The sequence below is a fragment of the Dromaius novaehollandiae genome, chromosome 19 (assembly GCF_036370855.1).
Source record: "Dromaius novaehollandiae isolate bDroNov1 chromosome 19, bDroNov1.hap1, whole genome shotgun sequence".
Classification (NCBI taxonomy): domain Eukaryota; kingdom Metazoa; phylum Chordata; class Aves; order Casuariiformes; family Dromaiidae; genus Dromaius; species Dromaius novaehollandiae.
The window spans coordinates 11,814,924-11,842,035 of NC_088116.1; the positions used below are offsets into that span (position 1 = coordinate 11,814,924).

General features: G+C 45.2%; 1 protein-coding gene across 1 annotated transcript in view; it reads left to right on the forward strand.

Moving 5' to 3' along the window:
- GALNT17 (polypeptide N-acetylgalactosaminyltransferase 17) overlaps positions 1–27,112 on the forward strand; it is a 210,516-nt gene that overhangs the window by 68,919 nt on the left and 114,485 nt on the right. Inside the window, exons 3-5 of the mRNA XM_026107255.2 lie at positions 6,127–6,293; positions 15,805–15,979; positions 18,671–18,868. Coding sequence (XP_025963040.1) covers positions 6,127–6,293; positions 15,805–15,979; positions 18,671–18,868 — 540 coding nt within the window. The remainder of the gene's footprint in view (positions 1–6,126; positions 6,294–15,804; positions 15,980–18,670; positions 18,869–27,112) is intronic.

A 27,112-nucleotide genomic window follows, 5' to 3' on the forward strand; every position in this document is an offset into this window, starting at 1 on the left:
TACATATAAGTATGTTGTGTGCTCTGTTGCTCTCGTGATGGTGGGGGTGTGGGGCAGGAAGGTGTGTAAATGAGCTCCAGTGCATATCTGAGGTTGTGTTCGTGTAGTAAGGGCTTGCCTGGCAGTGTGCAGTGTGCATGGATGGTCTTACGGATTTCAGCGTGCCCCGCTGTGTTATGCGGTGAACCAATTGCACCGTAACTCTCCTAACTCCTCCTGTGCATGCTCGCTATCCTCGTTTAGGATGAGCTCCACCTTTATCGTGAAGTTGTGACTGGTTTGGGACTACTGAGTCAATGCAGGTTCAGACGGTGGCTTCCTCCGGTGCCTGCAGCAGCAGTACCTGAGCCTGACCCGCGGTCAGCTTGGTTTCCTTTGCTGCCTTTTGGCGCTTGTGTTTGTCTGTCTTGGTAACAGTGCCATCAGTCCTGGAGCATTTTCACGAAGAAAGTGAGATGACTTTGGGACGTTTGCTGTCTGAAGGACAGATGATGGAATCTGTAAGCAGAACCTCTGCCTGTGCTGCAAATCGGAGCAGAAGTGCTGCGGTAGCACTGGTCCGGAGGAAAACAGCTCCTGCCAGAGCGGTTGGTTCTGTGTGGTTCCATGCAATGCAAAAATGTATCTCAAAACAGATGGCAAGACCATTTTACCCTAGTCTTCAAGCCACAGCGTGTATAAGATTTGCTTTTTCCCTGCCTTGCTGAAAACCATGATTAGAAAACATCAGCAGGGTTCTGTCTGCTGCAGCAGATATGTTTCCTTCAGTGGTGTTTTTCTAATGCATGTTTACCACCCGATATGTCTTTCCAGTTCACCTTTCTCTGTATCTTGGTTGACGTGTTCAGTATTTTGTTTCACCCCAGTCACTCAGTTGGAGAGATGGCTTCAGATGGCTCCAGATGGGATAGTCTATGATGCTTTATAGCCAGGAATGATTCATCAGAAATAAATCAGTAGGAAAATCAAGTTATTGATGGATTGCTTTCAGACAGTTATTGAGGTCTCTCTCTCTTTTTTTCTTCTCTTTTTTTTTTCTTTTAAGCTAGGTCCAAATAAAACCCTTAAGCATTGGCAGTATTTGAAACCCAGAGCTCATATGACCAAAGCTTTTCAAGTTCATGGAGTCCTGTCTTCTCAATAGAAATGAGAACAGCTGTACAAATGAAATCTTTTGCTTAGTGATTTTTAATCTCCACTTAAAATTTTGGTAGGCAGCCTTCTACTTGAATTTGGGGGAAGGACTCGGAGACAGTACAACAGCACAGATTGGGGGAAAAGGTAATGCTCTTAATAACTTGAGCTTCTGTGGAGAATAGATGCACGTGCTGTCAAGAAGAGATGGCTTGAATGAGGCATGTCCTGGAAGGTGGAAGATAATTTCTACAATTGAAGGTGAATACAGTCTTTGAGGCAACAACTGGGATTAGTGTTTATTGGCTCTCTTGGTATTAGCAGTATTTTTGTTTTGTGATCTGAGGAACAGTTCCCGTTCCAGGTTGTTCACGAGTTGCCCTGACTGCCCAGTGCTGAAAAACAGTTTGTGTCGGAGTAGTGGAGAGCGTTGAGAGTAGAAACCGTCTGAGTTTGGTTGTCAGTTGTCTGACTGATACCAGTGTGATTGCGCTTGTTGCGGGATGGAAATAGCTTTGCATCCCAGAAGACAATTGATATGTATTAATTGAGTAATAAAGTGGATCATGTTAAATTAGTGGGCAAGGAGAAGTGCTTTTGAAATGTTACTTGCCATTTTGTGGTCTCTTTATGCTTTAGGAGTACTTGCTGTGATTCCGGGTTATTTTTCTGCCACGGGATCGTGAAGCGGTAAATGATATGATATCCCTTTTCCATTACTGAGACAGTCAATAAGCATCCTAATCTCAGCTGCCGTGCAGAAGACTAGATTTACAGCTGTGTGGTGAGCATAAAACAAATGATCGGAGGCTTCAAAGGCAGGCTCCTACAGCAGACAAACACGTACAGTAGCCAAACTTGATTTTTTTTGTTCTGAAATTATGCTGAACAGCTTGGCATCCGTCAGGCCATATTAATCAAGTCAGCAAAACTCAGCCCTATTTCCCCTTCCCCCACCTCCCTGTCTCATCTTTGATTTGTTTCTGAATGGTTTCTTATGTAAAGCAGTAACTGCAAAGAAGTAGCTATAGAAAATGTCCCCACTATAAATTTATCTTATTTCCTGTGCTTCCTGGTGCGTTCACCTGATTGCAAACTCGGACTTCTCTAACCTCACCTGATTCCTGAGAGTTTTACTCTTTGTCAGCTGTGATTTAGTGGGACATAAAAGTGTCTCTTGCTCTGATGTCCCTATTGATCTAAATGAGAGACAAAACTCTGAGGGATATGAAAGGAGATGTTTCTTTTTGCCATTGATTTGAGGCGTTTAGATATAAATCCTGCGAGCAGGTGCCATTCTCCATTTAACTGAGAAGAGCGGGACTGAGCGGGGGAAAATGTCATTGTGTGAGCTGTACTAATTGGTTTACAAGTGTTGGCAAGTAGGCAGTGTCACGTGCTTTAGCAATCGAATGCATTTATTTATGTATTTATTATCTAGCAGAGAGGGGAATGCGAGGGACCAACTTGAGTGTGCTTGAATTTTCCCCAGTTCGAAGGACTTTGGGATGCAGAAGGCCTGGCGCTAGCGCGGTGCCGCTTACTTGGGTCCACAGCCAGGTGTAAACGGTGCTAAGTAGCACCCGATGCAAGGTGGGGAGGGAATTTCTGAAACATCCTTTTAGCAATCAGGGGAGAACTGAAAGTAGGCAAATTTACATTCAAAAGAGGTGCTGCTCTTTGTGGGTAACTAATTGGGGGCCCTAACAGGAGTCTGTTGTGTTGGTTTCTCCATTGCTTAACATTGCATGTAGGATTCCCTTGGAAATGGTCCAGTTTTGCTGGACTGAGATGGGCTCATGGGCAGACCACAAATGGCTGGAGCTGAGCATTAGAAATAAAACCCAAGATTCCCCTACTAGAAATCACGAGGAGCTGCAAAAGATTTCTAGCTCATGTAAGAAATGAATTTAGTTTTTTTCCCCCCCCTGATAATTCAGGTTCCAAAATGCTTGGCAAAGATCTCAGAAGAACAGGTTTATTCCTGGAGGTTTTTGTACTCCTTTAGCTGGTTCAACTCAATTTTCCCCAAGAACATCCTTGAATATTGCATTTCTCTCATTAATTGCTGATCCCCAAAGAGGCAAACCCACAGTCTAGGCTGAGGACCACAGCTGTGCCAAAACCGAAGTTCTCTCTATCTTTGTGCATGTGATACTTCATACCTTAATATAGCCTTTGGAGTCAGGTCCCATTTGGATAATTAGCTAGATGTGAATGCAAAATTTGGAAGGATTTTGGACTGGGATATGAATTTTAACAGTACTCTCTGGAAATCAGCCAATTTGCCTGAAGGAGACTACTACGGACGGAGGGGGAAGCTGGGGTTAGAGAGCGTTTGCTAGCCTGAGCATTGCTGGAAGTCCTTGTGACTCGCCTCTCGCTCCCGCGTGGTCGTCCCTGCTGGGCAGGATGTGGCAGATCCTCTATTTCTTAACTGCTGTCTCAAATTCCTCAAATGCTTTTTTTAGGAGGAAAACAGCCAGCTTCTGTGCTTCGGCCTGAGCCGCAAGGCTAAAGCACCAAGTCTGGATCGGTCCCTTTTGTGCTTGAAATGCTCAGAAAAAAGAGAACCCCTTCCTATCTCCTGCAGTTGTTATTCCTGCTGTTCTTAAGGAATCCTCCGCTGGCCCTTCTCGTTACATCTGAGCTTGAGCATTGTGGGTTTTCTTTTTCCTTTTTTCCCCTCCTCTGTGGCCTCATGAGGAAGCAAAAGGTGTTTTCTGGGATGAAGGTGTACTTGTTAATACAGCCGCTTGGCCGGGACGAGCAGCTGTGGTGCTTGCAGCCAAAGCCACCCGAGAGCACCGTGTGTATGCCAAGCCTTGGAGAGTCGTGGCGTTGTGTGAGTTAACAACGCGGGGCTTTGACATGCCTGCTCTTTCCCCCCCAGCTTACTTGTTTTCTCCCTGTATCTTGGTTCGATGGTACCTGGGTGAAGGAGAAGCATGATAAGAGTGGTGCCAGGCAAATGCGCGTGATAGGAGAACCCCAAAGGACTTGGTATGGGTTTTCTTCCAAAGTGCTTTAACTAGGAGCTGAGCTCTTTATGCCTCCAGAAGTGTGCCTAGAGGGAAGACTGTGCAGAGGCCTCACTGTTTAAAACTAATATATATATATATTTTTTCCTCTGGTGACCACCTTTTTTTCAACTTGGCAGATACTGACTTACATGAAAAGCAAGTTTTCAGTCTCAGAGTCACTTAAGTTTGACTTTTGTGCTGGGATTTCAGGGTCGGTTGGTATTTTACCCCATCACTAGCGTTTGCTTATTTTAAAGAGAGATCCTCCAAAATGCTCTTCAGCATTCAGGAGAGTATGTTCCCTTTGGAGAGGGCTTGGATTGCTTCAGGGAGGGCAATAGTTAAACTGAGAAATACAAGAAATACAACCTTTCCCCCCCCCCCCCGCCCAAGCCGGCATGCTTGTTTAACTGAAGAAGATTCGCAGAAAACTGTGTTTCTGTGCAAATCTTTGTTTCCCTCGTCTCATTGCAGAGTCTGAAGAACGCTTGCTGTTGCCTGAGAAACACCTAGTACAATTAAATACAGCGTCATTGTTGGTTAGTCAATGGGCTTGAAGCTATGTCTGGAGATGGTTCTTGCGTTCCTCCTTTTTTTGCTTATCTGGGCAGGATTTACTTGGCAGAGGCTCATTGTAACTCCGCGAACGCTGCTAATGTTCCATGTCTAATCTGTCGCGAGCGGGGAAGGTTTGCTCGCGTTTGCTCCTTCTTCCCTCAACGTGTCTATTCACCGGAAAACCGGAGAGTTGGATTAAATTGTTTAAAGTAGTTAAAGACTCCCCCTGGGTGTATGCGCCTATGATTGTGTGTGCGAATGCAGCGTTTGCATCTTTATTTCCCTGAACTGAGAAAAGAGGAACGAGCTCTGCGAACCCCTAAAACGCAAGTAGCTCCTGCACAAGGCCAGCTCTTCAAAGGAGTTAAGAGGTGCCCTACTATGTTTTGCCGTGGAGCTTAGTGGTCCTTTATATGTTCTCCTGTTTGCTTTTTTGCAAGTACTATATTAAGGTCAGGCTTCTGGTTAAGATAAAGTTGCATTAAAGCAACGTCTGTGTCCCATTGGGAGCTATGTTTGCTCCTTGAAGAGCTGTGGACTACCTGAAGGAGCGCTTCTGCGTACGGCTACCTTAATTCAGCTCCATGTGTGTCCTTGGTGTTGACGTCTGGTGTATTTATGCTATGTGGACCTTTTACTTGCCAGGATGAAGCTGGCTGGCGGGTGAACGAGGAACTTCTTCCACCTCTGTCCTGCTCCAATAGACAGAAATGTGCTTAAGCAAATGCCCAGCTGCAAAGACAAAGCTTACTTTGAACAATTAGTCCTGAAACCCAGAGAGATGCTTGCATTTTTTTTCTTTTTTACACTATATTGGCTGTGAAGTGCAAAGACACCATGGCAATGCTCCACTGGGATATTTCGGAGACAGAAATATATTTGGAAGAATCTGCAGAGAGAGCTAAAACAATTATTTAAACTATTTAACTGAGGGTCATTTTGTATTCGTTTCATTCTAAAGCAAGTGGGAAGAAAATGTGCAAGTGTAGCGTAAGACCAGAGCTCATTTCTGAGCACCTATTAATCTTAAAACAGCATAGGAAATGTGGAGTTTCGCTTTGAATGATAAAGTTGGAGACTTTTGTTGTTCTGGAGGCCTGCTTTTCGTTCTGCAAGTGCAGAACATGTATGTAGTCGCGCACGAACACAACCTCAGTTAACTGAACTCTGGATTAGCACTCTCCCCTCACGCTCTTGGAGCTGCCAGAAGGATATTCTGGGGTGCCGCTAGCTTCTCCTAGGTAGTACTGCCGAAATTGTGCGAGGGCAGCTGAAATAGGTGGTTGTGCAAAGCTGCAGAGCGTCAGCCGTGGTCTGGGGCACTGCCTCAAGCGCGTGCCCATCTGAGTGCAGTCGTGGTCCTGTGCGTGCCCTGCTAACCCCGTGTCTCTCTCTGCCCGTTGGGCTACAGGTGCAAAGAGCTGAAGTACGACAAGGACCTACCCCAGATCTCCATCATCTTCATCTTTGTGAACGAGGCGCTGTCAGTTATTCTGCGATCGGTGCACAGCGCTGTGAATCATACGCCCGCTCACCTCCTGAAGGAGATTATCCTTGTGGACGACAACAGCGATGAAGGTAGGCAGTGGGGGGATCTTGGCTCTCCCAGACATCAGGAGCATGCTCGTCTTCCCAGGAGTGTAAAAAAAATCTCGCTGAGAAGTTGTGCTGCCTTTGGGAGCGGTGACGCTGCTGTGTGGTGGGACGTGGAGGATGTGCTGCCCTGCGTGCCAGTCCTCAGCCTGCCCTGTTTCTCCTGCTTCTGTAGCATAAAAGCAACAGGATCATACCAAAGTTAAAATCTGAAATAACTTGATTGAAAGTGAAGTTAAGAACTAGAAGGCTAAAGGAAACCGGAGTGTGTTCTTACATTTCTCTTTTCTGTAGCATCTAGAAGTTCTGGCTTCAGCTGAAGCCCTGGTTTTAATAATGACATTTGGTGGTTGTAGAGATACAATGAACAAGACCTTGAAGCCTAGTGATCTATTCCTGTTCTGGCCTCTTGCAGTGGCTTTCAGCAAGATGTTTTCTCAGGGTGTGCCTCAGTTTCCCCATTTGTAAGATAAAGTCCCAAACTCTGTAGATGGCTGGGACCCTGTAGTAAGACCTTCCTTACTCTCATATGTTTTCTATGTAAGAAAGAAAAGCAAAGAGGAAGAGGAGAAAGCAAACATATCTGGCCTGCATGAGTCAAGCTATGACAAAATTTGGCACAGGATGTAGGTTTTCCATGTTCCACACTCGCATCTTTGAATTCAGCCTGTTTTTGACTGCTCTCGAAACACCTTCCTTCCTTTTGGTAATACGTGTCTGCGAGGGGCTTGAGTTCCATGTGGAAGTGTTTTCAGACTCGGTTCTTCACAGATTTGTTTTTCCAACGTACATTTGGGCTGCGTCATATAATATATGGAATAGGTAAAATCTTCGTGAAGACTAGCAAAAGGTTAAATTACTTTGATTAATGCCTTCTTCATTTGTATTGCATACTGTAATGTTATTAAAAAGAATAATAGACCCGGGCTGTGTATCTTTTGCTCAGAAGGGGAGAACAGAGAGGGTACGGGAAGAGGAGAACTTGTTTCTTTTTCCGGCTGTTCCAAAGCAAGTCTGAGAGGTTGCTCTTCTGATGGTGACGAGATGAAAAACAGTAAGCAACTTAAGCCTGTAAAAATAGGCACTCGAGTACCACAATAATGAGCGCCATAGAAAGCTGATGAATTATAATTACTGATAAAAGGAAGGGGAGGCCAGCTCCTCTGCTGATGGAAGTCAGTGCAGCTCTCGTGAAGCTAGCAAGAGCTGGGATGATGTGTACCAGCGAAGCCCTGGGATTTCAGAGCTGGAACTCTTTGGCTAGTGAAGGAGAAGTGCGGGTGATCTGTGTTTGCAGTTGTTGGTATTGCCCCTTGCTTAGACAGTTAGAAATACCAACATGAAATGCTTCTTCTCCAAGCTCAGTATCAATGGAGTGAAGAAGAGAACGCATTTTTAAAGAAAAGCCACTGGTGGTAATTACTGAGCTTCTCTTCTCACTGCTGTGTACAAAAAAATATGTTTCTAAATAGCCTCCACCAGCCATTCAAGATGCAGCACTGAGGCTAATATTGTATCAAGTACTCTGGAGACACTTATGAAAAGCATAGGACAATAGAAGAAATCCTTTCAAAAAGCAGCCCCCGCCTCCTCGAGTAAGCTGAGACTGCAGCTGGCTGTGAGAATGCAAAATGAAACCTTTCTTTATCTGCTGCCAGATGGCAAGGCACCATCTTCCCTGATGTTGGCTGTGATGAGGATGGTGCTGGTGGGCTTTGGTGGGGAGGCTGGGGGCTGGATGGCCTCAGGGGCAGGGAGGGGAGGTGGCCAAAGCTTGGTAGCATGCTCAAGCGTTTCCAACTGTGGGGGTTCATTTTTGTGCCTGTTTTGTCTGGGCTGGCCAAGCTCTCTGGTTCGTGCCCGAGTGCCTTGCAGCACCCACCTAGAAATGATCCAGGGTTGTGCTGAGGGTCGTTCAAAACCTCAACACCTCGATGGGTCTGGCCTCAGAAACCTCATGATGCAGAAGTAAAAGAAGAGCTGGTGTAGGCAACACTGCCAGGGACCAAGGAGATGCTCTTAGCCAGTAGGGTTAGTTAATGAGCACTACTGCTTTTGACTCTTTGTAGGCATCATGACAAATGAGATTTTTAAGGAGGGATTTGAAAGAAGATAATGAGGTAACTTGGCAGATGTTATGGAGAGCTCCTCCCAAGCATGCAACAGTCTGGTTTTCTCCTGTAAAAGAAATGATACAAACCAGCACGCATCCCTGGGACCTGTGCGTTCACCCGCTGCATAGTCAAGGAGCCTCAATGACGTGAAAGAATTACTAATGGCAATAATGTTGTCTTATAGTTCACATTAACGATTGGAAGTAATTGCGAGCAGCAATAGCAACATCTTACAGTTGATGCTCTGGATATTACAAACAAAGTAGTTGTAATAAATGGATTTGATTCCTACAGGAAAATAATTACAGGAAAATAGATTCTCCTGAGCTCTGAGATTTAAAAATGAATTCTGGAGACGTGCTGGTGCCGAGCAGAGGATGGAGCTGTGTGGGTGTGTGCCTTCAGTGGCTGTGACTGAACAAGATGAGGAATTAGCATAGCCTGCTTTAGAGAGGCTGTGTATATCTGCAGGATTATTTATTTGGGTGTATGGCTTCCAGCTGCAGCCTAGTTCTTCAAAGCCTCTGGATGCTCGGTTTGGTACACCAGAAGGAAGGTTGACCTTCAGAGAGCAGGGGCTCAAAACCCCCTCAAAACCAGTGGGTGCATTGAAGAAACCCCAGGTGGGTGCCCATAAGCAGCGCTAGGTAAAATCACTACAGGCCCGTGAAAAGGTATGGTCCTGGGCTTCCCACTGTGGTGCATGCTGTTTCTATGTAGTTTTTGTCTGGGAGCACTCGCCTACACGAACATGAAGAGGAAATATTGGCTGGGACTATGTATCAGTTATTTAAGAATAAAACATATTTCCAAACCAAGTACTCGAAGACTTCTGGAATTTCCGAGTCAACTTTGTGTTTTAAAATCCGTTCCAGCTGTGTGGGTAGGAAACACGTGCTCAGCACTGCTGGTTTGTGTCGCACAGGTGGGAGCAAAACCTTTTGGTGTTTTGTGGTTCTAGACTAGCACCAACTGCTTCTGAAGCCTCGGTAGACTTTTCTCTGCGCCACAGTGCTCACAGTTTTGGTGTGATGTGTATACAAATCTGCAAAACATAGAAATATACAATGAGATACTAACAGTTAATAAACATGGTCATTCTGATTCTTTATAGCTGAGCTGTAAATAGATATCTCTATGAATATATTGTAATAAAAAAAAAAATCTCTCCTTGAAGGAAAAACCTTGGGGAGTTGTAGTCTGAACCCCTCTTCCCCCTTGAGCTACACATTATACTTTGTTAAGTATAATTTTTTTTTGTAGTCTGCTTTTGTTTGTGTTTGCTGTTGCAAGGCTATAATTACAAAGACAGCGTGCAGGTTGTGTTTCTGAGTGATAACATGTTGCCTAGGTTGTTGGAGGAATACAGCAGTATGCCCCGGAGATGTTACGTTATCTTGCAGTCGCATGCTTTGTCTGCGTCTGTTGCTTAATCATCACCTGCTTTTTTGCCGTCTGTCTTTTAGTGTTTTTAATCTGGGATAATATCTCTTTGAAAGGAAAACCTCTCGGTGTAAAAGAAAGCTTTCAGATAAAAGACTACTTAAATTAGCTGGCTGCATTCAGCGATACATGCTACTGGTTGTAATTTACCTCAGTGTATCATATTAGCTGTGCCTAGATATATCACTTTCTTCTGCAACTCATTTCAGCAGCGACAGCAGTGGTTCTTGTACCTTCCCTTGGGAGCTGACTCTCACATTTTGTGTGCGCGTGTTTAGAGCAAGGTTTTAACAGGCTTGCGAGAAGCTGAGTCATATCTTGGCTCTTCTTAAGCATCCGTCCAACCCAAGTGCCTCACTGTTCCAGTTCCTCGAACCAAAGATGAGTTGTTTAATTGCAGCAGACCTAGTGCTGCCCCAGTTGTGTTCAGGTCAGAGTTCTTCAGACCCTACCGAGGTGCAGAGAACAGCAAACCTCGCTTGGGTGTCTCTGTTACTTTGGGTTTTGCTGAACCAGGTGAACCTAAGACTTGAAGCAGAGCGCACCTAATGGGACCCGCTTCACCTGTAGCCTTATATTAGAGCTGATTGATGCACCTGCTCCCCTTTTCGCAGTTTTCTCTTGAATATTTGCAAGTAAACATCAAAAGGTTTTGGAGACCCCCTGGCTCTGAGTCTCACTGCAAAAATTCTCTATCTCATTTATTGCCGGTTGAAGTAGTTTCTTGGGAGTTACTGCTGCAGAAAACGCAACCGCGATCAATTTGGTGTTTCAACCAGGCAAGAGTGAAGGAAGAGATGCCAGGCAGACGGGTGTGCTGGTGGCCCCCATGGCACTGGAGTGCCGACAGCCTCCTGACTGGTGTGTCCCCCTCTAATGCTCAGTGGTCCTGATAACAGCCTTGGGGTCTGAAGGTTTTTCCCTCCCAGCTCCGACTGGCAAACACTACTGTGTTTCCTTTAGGGATGAAGATGAGGTGTGGTCCTCTCCTAGGACCACCTCAGCATTGTTGTATGATAATATTTCAGCCGTCGGTGGTTCCTTGAGCTCCTCCAGTGCCACTGTTCTTTGCTCCTTTCTTTCAGTGGTGAATGGTAGTGCTCACCTTTAGTTCTGGGGACTTAAACTGCTGACAGGATTTGGGGAGATTTGGGCAGGATTCCCAGTGTGGAAGACTGGGCGGTGGATGTTCCTGTGGTTGCTTCTGGGCTAACATCCATTACGATGTTACCTCTATTGGCATCAGGTAGTTTGGTGTCTCTGGCAGGCCTGTTTCCCATACATGCTCATGTAGGTGACAAAGTGTCGTTTGCAATGGGTAACAAGTCATTGCAGCTGGCAGTTGGGTTTTGTTAATAGAGCAACAGGTCTGTTGGATTCTAGTTCCTTGGGCTCGCCCTTTGCTAAAGATGAGTACAGACAAGTGGAGACCAAAAGAGACCATTGAAGCTGAACCTGCTAGTGTTTTCAGTAGGGTTTCCTCTCTCTAAGTCCTCTCTGGAAGTGGCTTGTGGACTGACAAATGCCTCACATTCACAAATACCTCCATGTGCAAATATTGATTACCTCCTTAATAAAGGTGATTCAGGAATGATGTGGGTGTGCTCTGAAGGATGGTCCACCTAGGCCTGTTCAAAAGGGTTTTGTGTTTGGGGTGTGCGTGTGAGTGCCATAGGATACAGAAGGAAAAAAGAGTATCTAAATTCCATTGCAATGCTTAGTTTGGATCAAATCACTGGTCGTGTAGCCCATGTAAATCCTCAGATACCTCACTAGTGAATAGGCCAGATATGTGGTCCTCTGATTAGGAAAGCTGAAGGTACTCTGGGAAGCTTCAGCTCTCCTCCCATCTTGGCTCCTGACTTTGTGGTGGCTTTGCTTCAGGAGTTTCAGTTTATGGACTCTGGGATGGATACCATGCAAAAATTGTCATCTACTCAGTGTCTGGTGGACCTCATTGAATTTTTCTGATTTTCAGCCCTGAGTTAAAGGGGCAAAATCATTGCTATTACACTGTGCAAGGCAGCAGTGAGAAGAATGGCAGCAAGTTATCCAAATCGCATGATGCTTTCTCCTCTGCTCTAGTCCTGAAAACAGCAGATCCAAAGGCAAGGTTGCCAGCTTGTGAAAGCTGACTTCCTTAAGCGAGGGTATTTGCTTGTGCCCCTTTGCAGAAGTCGCTGAATTTCTGGCATGCTATTTCAGAGCCCCCCAGCCTTCCTAAATAATACAGCTCTGGGACACGTTGCAAAGATACAACAGTTGTGGATGAAACCTTTCTTAAGTTTATATGACAGACGAAAAGGTTTGCTGCTACTGACCTTAATGCAGCAGCTCTCCGCTCTGCAGCCTGCAGCTACCTGTTCTGACAATGCCACGTCAGAGCAGCGTCAGGTTGTTTTTCTATTATGCTAATGGCACTCACTGAAGTGACTGCCGAGTACAGGAAAATGCAGGGTAAAATTAGGAATCACTTCAAATGACTTGGATTAAGATTAGATTTGAGAGCGCGTTCTGATTCACCGTGCACTGGAGCTCACGTGGAGGCAGAAGAGTGCCGCAGGTCCCCCAGCGTTTGCGGGGACGGGGGAGTGCCAGGCTGGAGGGTAGCCGCTGATGCTGTTGGACCGGCCACGTCGGTCCCGCTGTTCACATGAGGTTGTTGGGTGCCAACTCTAACCCCGGTCCCCCCTCCTGCGGTGGTGTGAAGGGGAGGAGAACGGGGCCAAGGCTTGCTTGGATATTCAAGTGAGAGTTTTGCAGAGCGTTCCCAGCGACTGGGATTTCACTTTTGATACCACATACTGGATTTTCCGGACAGACTAGAGCCCGACTCCTGAATGGGCTGAGAAATGAAATGCCAAGACCACCCCGACGCTGTGTCTGCTGGCTGAGCTCCGGGCTGAGCGCTGAGCACGTTATCTCGTGACACTGCTTGCCTTGTGCTCAGCCCGCACTGCGGGAGGAAGGCACAGAGCTTCAAACCAGATCAAAACCTTGGCTTTCCGGCAAAGACGAATATCCACGTGCAGGCATCCCCTCCCTTAGGGACTGCCCAGGCATATAATAAAAGGTAATTCCCACCTGAGCTGCCTGTGCTGTGGCCTGACCCAGAGTGGGAGGGGAGCAAAGCACAGCAATTTGTTAGCAGAGAGAGGACCTGGGGCCACACTTCCCGTATCCGTTCAGTGCTTCTGTCTCTTGCACCGTTTCTCCGTGCGTGCAGCATCCCGTGTGGTCTGCTCCTAGTGCACGTTGCAGGCTGGGGAAGGGGTACTTTGGCCTGTGCTGGTGAGTAGAAAGGGGAAGCCAGGGTAAAAATGATGCTGATCTTAAGATAATATAGCCCTAATTTGTCAGTGGGCTGGGCTAAGTGCAAATGTGCGAGTGCTGCCACAGTTCAGCTGAAGGAGCATCATGTCTCGAGCCCTGGAATCGCACAAGAAACACAAGCAAAGCCGGGTCTTTGCCTCCGCCTGGTCCCCAGGGACGTAGCCTCGGTGGCTCTGCGCTCTTGGCAGAGCAGTTCTTTCCCTGTTGGCATCCAGCCTCCTTTTTCAGAAGAAGGATGCGGCTGCGCTTCCCTTTGGATTTTGTGCCTGACTGTCGCACAGTCTGATTCGGATAGGAGTCTGTCTCTCTCAGGCTTTAGCCTTCACTAAACTTGTGGAATTAAGTGACGCCTTTTCCCTGTTGCACTAGAGCTGTACTCAAGCAATTTCCGTGATCGTTTTTCCAATTCTCCTGTTTTCCTTCCACTGCGAAGCTTAAAACTCCAATTTAAAAGTTGTTTTAATTGTTCAGTCTAGGTTGTAATTCCATGGTCTGCAGCATTAATGACTTGCCTCCTGACGAAAGCACATGAAACGCAAATACTGTACTTGTGGGGTTTTATCTGTCAGAAAATCTGTGTCTCTGTCTCCTTGAAAGCACTCAAGAGATGTTGTCTCCATAAAAACTGGTTTTCTGTGAGTGGCTCAGCATGAAATGGAAGTTGCTGAGTTATGTATGTATGCGATGCAGATGCTCTGAATTGAGGAAGGGGCTCATTTGCTTTATTCTTTTTATTCCCACTTCAACATAAAAGAGGGATGAGACTTTTGGGAAGTTGATATGTGAGAGCAACAATCCCAGAAAGGCAGTCTGAAGAAAGCACAGTTTCTGTGTTTGGAAGAAGGCGTGGAAGGAGAGGGAATAGATAATCCCATTTCCTTTGATGATTTATCTGGCTAAGCCCGGCGGATGGGACTTGCTTTTTACTCTTTTGTTCTCCATTGCTATGTTTTGTCCAACTAGGAACTGACTTTGTTGCTCCTAAGTGTTCTACCCTGTGAATTATATTAATGGCATATATGTATATGCGTATATACATACATATATATATTTCCCCCTAAAGGGGGAGTATGTGTGAGGGGTAGTAATCTTTCATCTGAGGGCACTGACCTTACCTGCATTTCCAGGAGTCCTTGAGCCTCATAGGAATGAAATGTTTTCTCCAGGAATTACTGTCCTGATGTTAGCAGGCCACGTTAGCAGTAGATCTCAGTGTGTTTAACTGAAACACCAGGAATTAAAAGGACTGAGATTTCTGGCAAAGCACTAGAATGGCTAGGCACAAAATGCCAGGTTGCTAACGGGAAAGTGACGGCTCTTGCTACAAGGCTGCGTGGCCTTTGCGGCATGGCACGTTTGGTTGAAAGCAGAACTTTTCGTTAACTTTTTGTGTGGTACCTGGCATAGCGTTTCCAGCTGTTCAGCAGAAACTCGGTGGGGTGCACAGGACAAGTGACTATGTTATGCTGCCCCTACCCTGCGTGGTTTCCAGTGTTGATTAGCTCAGACTGAACCCTCGTCTGAGAATCTCAAAGTTTCAGCACAATCTGTATGTGCACAAGTATCTTTCCTGCATGCAGGCTGCAGCCGAACCTTAAAGTAGACTTGATCTGATGCTGCAGGAGAGGCTGCTCCTTGTCGTGTCTGACTTGGAGGGCTCCCAGGAGACATTCTTCCTATGGGGCTTCCTTTCTGCCTCTGCAATTCAATTCAAAGACCTATGTTCTCAAAAAAGGGGCTCAAACTTTTGGAAGCTTTTCCAAGTTTTTGAAAAACATACTAGTGTTTACTGCTTACTCTAACCTTTCATATGCTTCCATGTTCAAAATCCTATGTATCATTTATACTTAGTAGATAACTTGTAAGTACTCATATGTTCAATACCACTAATGACTGCAGACTGGCAGATCCGTTATGTTCTCAGCAGTAGCACATACAGAGGCTTAGACAAGGTAATTAAATGATCTGCAGTTCCCAGTAAGCAGAAGATACGTGATATGAGGATCTTCTGAATAGCACCAAAGTCTCTTTCATACTGTCATAAAAGCGGGGGGAATTTCAACTTTTCTAGTGGCAATGCTTGGAAAACATACAGCAAATGCTGAGACTGTAGTAGTGAGGCTGAGTAAAAAGGATAGTGAAGCTGGTATACAGAGTCTGATGTAGTTTAAATTACTTCAGATGGCTTTTGCAGCATTTCTAGCAATCTGTTCAATCTTGCGGGAGTTAAAATCCCAGATCAGAAATGTAGTATAATGGCTGAAATACCCACTCGCAGGTATTTCAAGGGAATCTCACTGGCCTCTTGCTGCCCCTCACTTCTGGAAGATGACGTTTGGGCTCCTTAGTCACATAGAAGGTTATCAGCAACCTTGAATTTCTTTTAAAGGGGCTGTGGTCAGTCCACCATCAGGTCTGTAGAACTGCTGTTTTGCAAATTAGTATTGATTCAACCTAAATGAGTTGCGAATGACTGTATCCCTCCCAGGGCTGTCAAGAGAAGTGTGGTTCCAGTAAGTTATGTTAGTATCCATCAATAAAATGGGCTGATTTTAGGTGAAAACTGTTGCTCCTTCTCATAGGGTTTTCTGGTCCTTCTTCTTTAGATGAACTGAAGGCGCCCTTGGAAGAATATGTCAATAAACGATACCCGGGACTTGTGAAGGTGGTACGCAACCAGAAGAGGGAAGGCCTTATCCGAGCTCGTATTGAAGGCTGGAAAGCTGCCACTGGCCAGATCACTGGATTCTTTGATGCCCACGTGGAGTTTACTGCTGGCTGGTAGGTACTGAACCTTGAGGCCTCATCATGATGTTAGTGTGTGTGTGAGAAACACGGGCTAGTCCAAAATTTTGTAAGGAGATCTCTGGAAACAAGTCCACTGAATTAGTAATCCTATCTTCCTTCTGTATCAGGTTGCCCCCAGTGAGACATGGTGGGACGATATGAGGAAAATCTTTCCTTGCCTTTCTTCTCTGTAATCATTCTGCTCCCTCCTTTTATGCACCTCACCCCCCCGCCCCGACACACACACTGCATTTGTGTTTTTTGTGTTGATTTTCCACTTCATTAGCCCCAAGTAATTTCTGGAAGTTTTTTAAAAAAAAAAAAAAATCAGACAAGGGATTGAAACAAAGTCTTTCCCGCTTTCTTGCCCTTTGCAGCTGGATCCCACTGTGGAAGGCTTGTGTTTTAGACTGATTTGTCTCTTCTGCAGCTAAGAATAAGTGCAAAAGTGCAGAAACAGTGAAAGATATCTCATAAGGACATTTTCAGAGATTCAAAGAATTTTAGTTCATGTTTTAAGCTTCTGAGTCTTGATCAAATGTAAAAAGGAAATGTTCCATGTTTAGAAAACTGGAGGTGGAGGAGGCTGTCCTGTATGTGATTTGAACAGAGAAAAACATCCTCAAGGAAGAATCCTGCAAAGGAAGAATTCTGGACAGTTATTGGACTTTCATAACAATAATGCAGCTGAAGGGTGTATCTAGAAGGCTGTTTCTTATGTTGATATCGGTATTTCTGGCTAAATGTTCCTCTCTTCAGGTCATTAGGTCTTCACACCTGATATTATTGATATGCATAAGAATGCAACAGCTTTTCTAGAGATAGAAAGTGAGCTTTTCTGCTATATGAGCTTGACTCACTCTGTTATGTACCCTCTGCTTTCCCTGAGGGCATCAAGAGTGGAAGTGGCTCCTCGTGTTGGCAGGCTGAGCCCTGGTTGATCGGTGGCTCCTGCACTCCCGGGGTGAGGCTGACCTGCTGCTCTGAACACATTTGACTGGGTCTGCACAGGAGTCCTAGAGCTGAATTTTGGAGCTCTAAAGTCCATACATGAATCCTTGAATTATGTTTCAAGAAAGTAGTCCTACTTCAGATAGTAGTCCTACTTTCAAGAATTTGCCCTGTTTTGTCTAGGATTATTTTTTGGACTTGAGGAAAGCTCAGGCTAAATAGATTACAGTTCAAACAAAACAAACCACACTGGTCATGGCCTGCTTTGCAGAAGGGAAATTTTCAAGCCAGGCTTCCTGTGCTTCCCCAGCAAAATGTGGATTGCATTTTCATGCAGGATGTCCGTCTGTGCATGAAAGCACAGGAACTTGTGTGCAGTTACCCTGCACATCTGAGTTTTGCACAAGACCACTGTCCACGTGCAATAGAGATACCTAAGAGCAGCCATGCTGTGGCAAACCAAGGGCATATCTAGCCTGCTGTTATATCACTAGCAACATCCAAAAGCCTAGGAAAATACATAAGAGCAGGACTGGCGTGTATGATACTTCTTTGGAGTACTCTGCCAGCCTCCAACTATTTGCAGATGTGAGACAGACTTGGCTTCTATGTACTCAAGAACCCTCCTTGCGTTCATTGTGAGCTTTTATCTCCCATTGAGCTTGCATAAACTTTTAACATGCGCAGCATCCTTTGGTGAGGAGCTCCACGGCTTAACTACCTGCTGTGTAAAGGGCTAACTCTCTTGGTCTGTCCTTGAGCCTTCTACCTACCCATTTTATTTCATGGTCCATAGCTCTTGTATGAAAGGAGTCACTAGGCACCTTCTCTATGCCTGACTCTATAGTCGGCCTGTGCTGCAAAATTAGCCCTTAATTAACATGCTATCAGAGTTCTTTGTTATCTTAGTAAAGATCTCAGGAAAGCTCAGTTTGAAAACATGGAAATTTTTTGAATTAAAAAGTTAGTAATATGGAATTAATATTTAATGGTGTTTTTTAAACCAGCATACCAGTGAAAACATGGTGTACTAGCTCTGCAGGAAAAGATAAGTTCCAATTTCAGAGGCTTTCATTCATTTTCATAGCTTAATGTCTGAGTTCGTGGAAAACAGTTCTTTGCTTGCACTGATAGTCTCAGCTGGTCCATGAATTTTGCATAGGAAAAGTCAGATGTGCAGGAGAGCCCTAACGCTCCCAAACATGGGGGGCCATGGCTGTTTAAGCTCTCTATATAGTGACTGTCCCTGTAGCCTAATTGATAGTAGCTCCATGCAATGACGTGTCCAGGCGGGAAATCCCGTGAAGCGGAAGCCCTGAAACCTCTTGCTGCGTCTCCGCGGTGGCTGAGCAAGCTTTGCAAGCCTTTGAGAAATGACCTTTTAAACACAGCGGTGTAAATTCTTTGCCCCTACGTGGGCTTTCCGTGCCAATAAAAGCAGGGGCAGGTGGAAGGGCAAGACCGAGACCGATGCGTTGCAATCCGGAGTCCCTCGCCGAGTCTGTGAGGAGCCTCGTGACAGTCACTTGGCTCCTCTGGGTGTCTCTCAAGACAGCGATGCCGCTTGTGAATGAGAGCAGAGACTGGGTCCGTGGTGTTCCCTTCTGCTTTCCCACCTGCTTTTTTTTATCCTCAGTTAAATGCATGAGCTGTAGGAAAGCTGCAGTGTCCGTCCATGTGTTACGGGAGAAATTAACGGTCTCCTCCTGCCCTCTGCTTCTTTTTGCCACGTAGGGCTGAGCCAGTGCTTTCGCGCATTCAGGAAAACCGCCGGAGGGTCATTCTTCCCTCGATAGACAACATCAAGCAGGACAACTTTGAGGTGCAGCGTTACGAGAACTCTGCGCACGGGTACAGCTGGGAGCTGTGGTGCATGTACATCAGCCCCCCCAAGGACTGGTGGGACGCCGGCGACCCCTCCCTGCCCATCAGGTAGGTCCCCGAGCCCGCGTCGCGAGGCAGAGGGCGGAAAGATGAAGCGAGGAAGCCGTTTCGGAGCGCTGGGCTGCAGCATGGTAACACGAGGCTGCCTGATGTGTTGTAACGCAAACCAAGAGTGGGCACTTTGGGTTCTGGGATGGCGAAGGGATTTGGAGGGCTGCACCGCTTAGTAACGCTATGCTGAAACGTTAGGGAGGAAGAAGAGTTGTGTAGAATTGCATTATTGTATATTTAATTGTATATGACAAAGTCACTTTGCTTTAATCATGGCATTAAATTTTTGCAAATCATCAGAAATGAGGTGCTGATTCTCATGTAATGAACTAAAGTGCATATTTTCAAGGTGTGCTGCTGGTTTTTCTTGAGTGAAAATGTATTTGCTTTTAGGGGAACCTTGCTGTAAAAATGTATCTTAACTTGTTCTAGCACTTGCGCTTATGTGGTCAGTGGGCTCTGCAACATTGCCCACTCCCTCAATGACTTTAGGCATGGGACGGGCTGGTTTGGACGGAGTATAAAAGGGGGAATATCAGTATAGGTGGGGGACTGGATTTGCTTCATGTGAGAAGTCCAATTATGTTCTCTTGATAGCCCCTAAATATGAGAAGTGATGCTCTGATCAGGAAGGCTTTTCCAATCAGGCGAATGGAATATATTACTCTTAACTTGGTTAATACGGGGAAAATTTGCTCCCAGGCATGTAACAGACGCAGGTATACAAATGTGTACCTGATCTAAATCAAAATATCTGTGCTTTAGTCAATGATTTAATCCCTGGAAGCTGATGCTAGATCTGTTCCCATTAATACGGCAGCCTTTTTGTTCCTCTGGGCTTCGCTTCCTTGCTCCAGGTGTCATGCGGAGCTATTAGTGGAGGAACTGGTGGTTTATGCTGGACAGGCATCGAGCCTTTGAGGGATAGACAGTTATTTTTAACCAAATGCGAGTCGCTGGGGTTGTTAAAGGAGCGGATGAATGCCTGGAGTATACAAAGGTGAAGCAGAGGAGTTCAAAAGCCTTTTAAAGCGATGTGTTAGTAGTGTGGCTGCAGTGGCAATCCCTAGGGCAGCATGACTTCCCGGGGTCAAACTGGTGGCTCTGGAGGTTCATGAAAGTGGATGGTCTCTGAGAGGAGCCTTTCTCAGCCTATGGATGTATAAATCAGGGAAGCATTGCGGGGAGAGACAGTCTCTTTTACCAGGCTAAAGTGGTGTAGTTGGGAGAAACAGGTGAGCGTTGGGGGTACAGGATGCTCCCTATGGCTGCGAATGGAGACACCGCTCCAGAAGCTTGCTGTTGTCAAAAACTGGCAGGCAAGAAGCACTGATGAAGCTGGACCCACGCAAATAAAACATTTAGATGTATGTTTTGACCCTCTGGTGTGCTTTCCTCTGTGAACCTGATTTTTCACTTCGGTTTCAATGTGTTATAGGCTTTTTTGTGGGGGGAACAGTTAAGGGAAGCAAGCTGGGGCATAGACAGATCTGGAAGTGCGAGCTTGTTTGTAGAAGAAGCTGGCGTTTAATAGCAGAGCAGATGAGAAAGTGGGGAAAAGAGTGAGCAACTGAGGAGGGAAGAGGAGGGCTATGGAGAGCTGAAGGAAAGAGGAGGAGAGCTATGGAGAGCTGAAGGAAAGAGGAGGAGAGCTGCAGGAAAGAGGAGGAGAGCTATGGAGAGCTGCAGGAAAGAGGAGGAGAGCTATGGAGAGCTGCAGGAAACGGAAGGGTTGGATAGCCAAGAAGAGAGGGGATGGTGAGTTTAGGACCTTAGCTAAGGAGGACATAGGCAAAAGCCAACTGTGATTTAGTCGCAGAGATGGAAGTGTTGAAGCAGTGAGAGTGGTGGTGGTATGGTAATAATAGGTATGAAAAAGAGCAAAGAGAGAGTGTTCAAAGCTGCAGAGGTTGGACAAGTATGGAGCCTGAGTCAAAGGAAGAGATGGGGGGCAGACTTCAAAGGCGAATCGGACACAACCTGGATGCACGTGCAGACAGGCAAAGACGGGGGTCCTCTGAACTGGTTTGGGTGGGCCGTGGTGCCTTGTCGGTGCAGGTGAAGGGAGGCAGAGAGGAGGCACCGAGCTGCTCCACGCTCCCGTCTTGCTGTAGCTCTTGCCTTCTCTGTGGGTTGGGAGTGCAGACGTTCGCTTGCGCGTTGGCTGGAGCAGATGCTCAGCGGGGCTCCTCTGGGCCTGCCGAACAACTCTTGCGCTGCTTCTAAAAACAGGCAAGATGAGAACAGACTTCTCTGTTCCAGCTTAGTTTCGGATTCTGTTTCTTTGAGAAGTTACAATTGCTTACAAATATGTTGTAGTCCTGTATGATTTTCAGAGGAAAAGCATGTACAGTAGAGGGAATTTGTGTGGAGGCAGGACTGCCTAAGCCACTAATAGCTTAGGCGTTAACAGAGAGATGCAAGTAAAAGCTTCCTCTTTGGCGATGCAGATACGGTGGAGGGGGCAGACTGGAGGTCCTGGCTTTGCCTCTTGCTCCCCAGATGAGGATCCTGTCATCAAAGGCAGCCACTAAGGCCAGGAGTGTAAATGGGGTCACACAGCAGCTGGACACTTGCACAAATATCCAGAACTAGCACCACTGTCTTTTGCTTGGTTTGACTTTGTGAGCCAGTGGATAGCATTAAGCTTTGAGCAAGTGATTGCTGCTTTATGTACTTCTGATCTGCTGCTATAGAAATAACGTGTTGGCCATGGAGGCATCACACAAGGTTCTTTGGCCTCTGTTCAGCAGAAGGTCGTATGGTTGTTAGGGTGCATTTTTTTTTCTTTAAAATCTATGAACGGTGATAAAATGTGAAGAGATATTGAGTCATATTTCTGCATTAAGCAGATTGCAAGCTGTTACTGACTTGAACGAGCCGGGAAGTGAGAGATTTGCCAGTCTGCTCTGGGATACCCGTGGTGCCCCTGTTGCACCCTCTTTTGGAGGGATGAAGTTAGAGTGGCTGGTGTCCCATGAGACCCGTCGGCTCTGGTGGACCCTACAGTCTTAGAGGTCTGCCTGCTGGTCTGCTGAGCTCAGTTTAACCAGCAATGAAGTAGGGATCGGAGACGCTTGCCTAGCTGTAACACGGATGCGCATTGTGGTTATCTGCTCAGGCTTCGTCGGAGGTGCCAATAACGTGGACATTGATGCTCCAGGTCGTGGTGTGTGGAAGTTGGGGTTCAGGGGTTAAAGCAAGCGTGGATGGAAAGGTGATGCCTTCGGAAAAGTCTCTGGGAAAGAGCTTCTATAACAGACGCAGTAGCCTCTCAGTGATGTTAAATAATTAAACGACTTACTAAAATAACATTGTTAACATGCACTAGGGGAAGGATTATGAGAAAGATAAATGGGTAGTGTCCACAACAAAAAGCTAATGAAAAATACTGTCTCTTTCCGTTATGTTGTGTAACCATATACAGACCAGAAATAAATGACTGCAGTTATTTTTTTTGTCATATGAGGCTGTGGAACTATGCATTTCATGACAGTATTTGCATGAAAGGGATACTAGTGCAGTATTCCACGTAATTATGCATGGAATTAGAGGAAATTTCTTGATTTACAATATACAAAGGTACATTAGTTTTTTTAGTGACCTTTTAGGATAAAAAATTGGGAGAGAAGTAAGGCAGTTTATTCCTTATTTGGTTTTATACTATTGGTGCGCTGGGATTATGACGGCCCCAAGAAAAATCCCCCTCACTGATCAGAGGGATGTGTCTATGTGGGGGATGCTCCAGCACGCTTGCAAGCCTCTGTGCATCAGGACCTACCAAATATTCAGCTGCAGAGGCTGGAGACAGACAGCTGTGGGAATATGTTTGGAGACGATTTTCTCTCATGGATAATTCACAAGATACAATTATCCAGGCAAAGAGAGCCGATGGCTTGAAACTCATCTAAAATATGGCCCAGTCTCAAACTGGCTCCAGGCTCCTGCTTTATCCAATAATATCCCCACAAGGAAATGGTTTCCCTTGATGACTAGGAGGGATGCTGGTGTAATACATGGATTCCAGAAAATGTCTTTTCATGTTTTTTCCATTACCATTTAAAAATTTGATGCACAAAGATACCCTTGCTCTTAGTATTGAGTGATGCATGCAGGTGCTTCAGAAATAGACTTTCCTTGCCAGGCTTAGGAGTTCCTCTGACTAGCTCTGGCCCCAAGAAAAAATTGTGATTGCAGCGTAATGTACCGTATCTAAATTGGAAGTCCCAGAAGAGGAAGACAGTAAGTGACGTAAGAAACATTCATCATATAGATCCTTAACTTCATCAAAACGAGCTCCCGTGGAGTTTTTCTGATTTCCTAGTCCACGTAGCGTAGGTGTATGTATATAAATGAATACGTGTGCCAAAATATCTGGACATACTTTGTGCTAGCAGATGTAGGCAGGATTTATCCAGTCCTTTCTTGTTAATCATATAGCATTGATCAGTTTACTGAGAGCCCAGAAAACCTGGGTCTCAAAGAAAAACACAACAAAGCCGATGCTTTCTGTGTTCTGTGGGAAGTACAATAAAAGGTCCTTTGGAAATGCAGTGCAAGTGCAGATTATCTGGAAACGGAGTATTTCAGAGCTCAAATCTGCCTTACTGCGGCCTTGAGGAATGATTCATTTCATACCTGGAAGAGCACAATTGGGTTTGGTTTTTTTTTTCTTTCTTTCTTTCTTCCCTCTCTCTTCTTTTGGCTTCTTGGTGTGGATCCCCCTCTGCTGCTGCAGCACAAGTGGGCTGCTAGTCCCAACGCCACCCCTTTCTTCTGCCTGGCTCTTCGGGTTCATGCTGCATCAGCTCTTTGGGTTCATGCTGCATCAGGTTGTGTCGAAAAGCAGCTTTGGAGAAAGTGCTGATATCTGGAAGACTTACGGCCAGGCATGCTGATGGCGTTTCACTTGCAAGACTTGTGATTTATAATTACATGTACAATATATTGACAGCTCCGGGGGTCTGAATTGCGAAAACAATTAAATGCGCTTCTTGAAGAGGCACAGATTCAAGAGCAAAGCAAGCGGATAGTGCATATTAAGCAGCCTTGAGGAGAAGGGACACATATCTGAGCATGGAGCTTGGGGTCAACGTGCTTTCCTGGTGACCGTATGTCACGTAACCCTCCGGGGAGATGAGATGCTTCCATCTTTGCTGCTTGCTCGTGGGTCCATGGACAGTGTTGTGACCCCCGATGTGTTCCCAAATGGCTATAAATAGATTTCCTGGCCCCTTTTTGGTATTTTCCACACTGAACTGAATGGATCCGTTCAGCCCAACAGGCAAAAGCACTGCTGAGCAGCTCCAGTTAGTTGGAGAGATGCCCCTTAGTGTGTTGGGGCTGAAGGTGAAGGCCTAGGGTGACTTGGAGATGACAAACAGGTCTTTTTCCAAACACGCAATGTGCAGAGTGCCAGCTGTGTGCCAGCTGTGAACCAGCTAGCAGGTTAAATTGGACTTTGGATGGGGTTTTGTTGCAGCTGTTTTATGTAGGGCTTAATCTTTCTTGGTGTTGGAAGACAAAGGCTCATTTAATTAGTATTAAGTTCACTGCGAGTAGGAAATCGCTTTTGAGAATTATGGTTTGTAAAAGAGTAGAAAGGCTGGTGTTTTTTTTTCCTGAAGATTAAAATAATTTGAATTAACTCACCCAATTACCTGTTATCTCAGCCTCACAAATACTAATGAATTTGCTCTCACAACATACTTATGAAAGAGAGAACTCTTATCCCTCTTGTATAAATGATGTAGAGGTCAAGCTGGAAAAAACTGAGGGGGTTTGAGGTTATTAAATGTAACATGCGAGCGGCGAAAAGGTGCCTAATTCTACTGCTTAACAAAATTCTTGCAGTGTTTATAATAAACTATTCCCCAATTCATAGACTGCAAATGGTGGTGAGGTCTCCCACTTTTGTCACTGTCCCTTTGCTCACAGTGAGGTCATAAGGATTTATTTGTAGACTTCCCATTATGTTTCTTTTATTACTATTTCAGAAACTATTAGCTATCTGAACAGCAGAGCATCAGAGCAAGTGAATAATCTTTTTGCCCTGGACGTGGACACATTTGCCTTGGAGGCAGGTGAAATGCAGAGAAGGGTAAATGATTTCTGAGATATAGCTGCTTTTTTGTTATGTAGGCTCAGGAATAAAGTTATGAATGAAAACCGCCTGGTGTTTTGTGGGGTCAGGCTCTCAGATTCTGGATTGCCAGATCTCTTCTCCTAATGCTTCCAGTAGCTATCGTCCTGTGATGGCTTTCAAAAAACCAAAAACATTGTTTTCTTTATTTTCATTTATTGATGGGTTCTTCCCTCTGTCAGCCTAACCTTTGAGACTTCTCGCAGGCAACTGTTACAACCCAGGAGAGGCACAAACCTTTAAATGACCATAGAACTAAAGAAATTCTCTGAAATAACTCTAGTGTCCTGCAGTATTGATGCAAGTGAATTTTCAGGTGTAGGGCAACTTTTTTCCTCTTCTGCATCCTCATTTTTGCAGGCATTAACATGCTACGGCACTGTATCAAACCCTCAGTAGATAGCTGTAGGCAAGCCTGCTTAAATTATAAATATTTTCACCATCATTCGAGTATTCAGCGTGGCAGTTCTATCAGAAGGCATGCAGCAGCTCCGAGATGTTGTAGTCCATTAAATGTAGATGACATTGTAAGGACCAGGCAGAATTTCGAGGACTATTTACTGTTTTTTTTGTTTTGTTTTGTTTTGAAAAAAAAATCTCAGACTCCCTAGAAAACTGTTTGTATGGACCGCTGAATATTTTTAGAATTAGTGCTTCCTGACTTTTAATTAGAATGTGCTAACAGCAGCAAGATTCCTGTTTCTGTATAAATAGAGCTGTAAGACGCTCTCGCTTTTCTGGCTTAGCTGCTTCTGAAGTCAAGGGGAAAGCTTATTTCCATAGGAGCCAGACACGGAGCGGTAATGGAAACCTCACGTGGTACCTCTGAGAAGATGCTTTGTGAAGGTGTTTGTAAGTGTGTGATTGTCATTACAGCTGCTGAACGCTCATGGAGCTCTTTAGTGGATTTGTGTACAATTTTAATCAAAAACACAGAAAGATAAGTTGATGGTGATGCCAATCCATCTCTGCCTCTAAAACCCTCTTTCATAAGCAGCTCAAAGAAAATGAAGCTCTGGGTTGACCACCTAGATGCTTTATGTTTCCCAAAGTTTGGCTCTCCTGCAAACCCTGTTTCTTGCAGCATGCCCAGGAGGTCAGGATCCCACTGTCACATGGACAGCAAAATTCCTAGTAGATTGGGCCAGACCTGGGAATAATGTGGATGCACTGCCCTGGCTCTGATTTTATTAGCGCTTCTGAGAAGCGAGCTGGCAAAAGCATCTTCTCCTGTAGACTTCTGAACACATCAAGACCAAGCCATCCTTAGAGTGACTGCTGGAGACCAGTGCTTCCAAATATGTCGGTCTTAAAATTGAAGTTTGGTCACTCCTGACTGCCATAAATCAGAACGCAGGCCTCTGAAACCAAACTAACAAATGAAGAAAAAAAAAAAAACCTCTCTTCATTACTTCTTGATTATTTAATATGGGGAGCCCTTGTTTGGGTTCAGACTCTGGGAGAGGGAAGCTTTAGGTCGATAAACTATATCATCTGTCTCTGGATTAAATCACAATCATTAGCATTTTACCACGTTCAAAAGTACTTTGCAAGGAACCTTTTCAGTTCTCTGGATTTGGGTTTGCCTTTTAGTCCAAAGTTTTGCGGTAACAGTTCTAGGCACAAAGAAAAAACATTTAATTGACTTTCCTTATTTTAATTTTAAATGTGACTTTGTATCAGGGAGAAGTCAACCCCAAGTGGTTATACAAAGTGGCTTTTGCTCACTAGAGGGCTGCTTTTAAGCTCCTAAACATCATATTGATTCCCTGTGGTATAAGAAACTTGCTGTGGGCTTTGGACAGTTCAAGGCTCGAATTGCCTGTGTCATGCGTTTTTATGATGAATGCTACATCTGGTTATTTTAATGCTACATAATTTAATGCAAAGCATGAGAGAGGTTTGTATACTGTCTGGTTTACAAGACTTGTGTCATTGCCTGAAGGTCTATAAAGCCTCTGCTGAGGGTGTATCTGAGATTTAAGCGTAAGTAGGTTGTTAATGGTAGCCCATGTGATGAATAGCTAAGTCTGTGTGTGTTTTGGGTTGGGTGTTGTTTCTAAAGATTTTCCATTTCCATAAGACTGTCCTTGTGACTG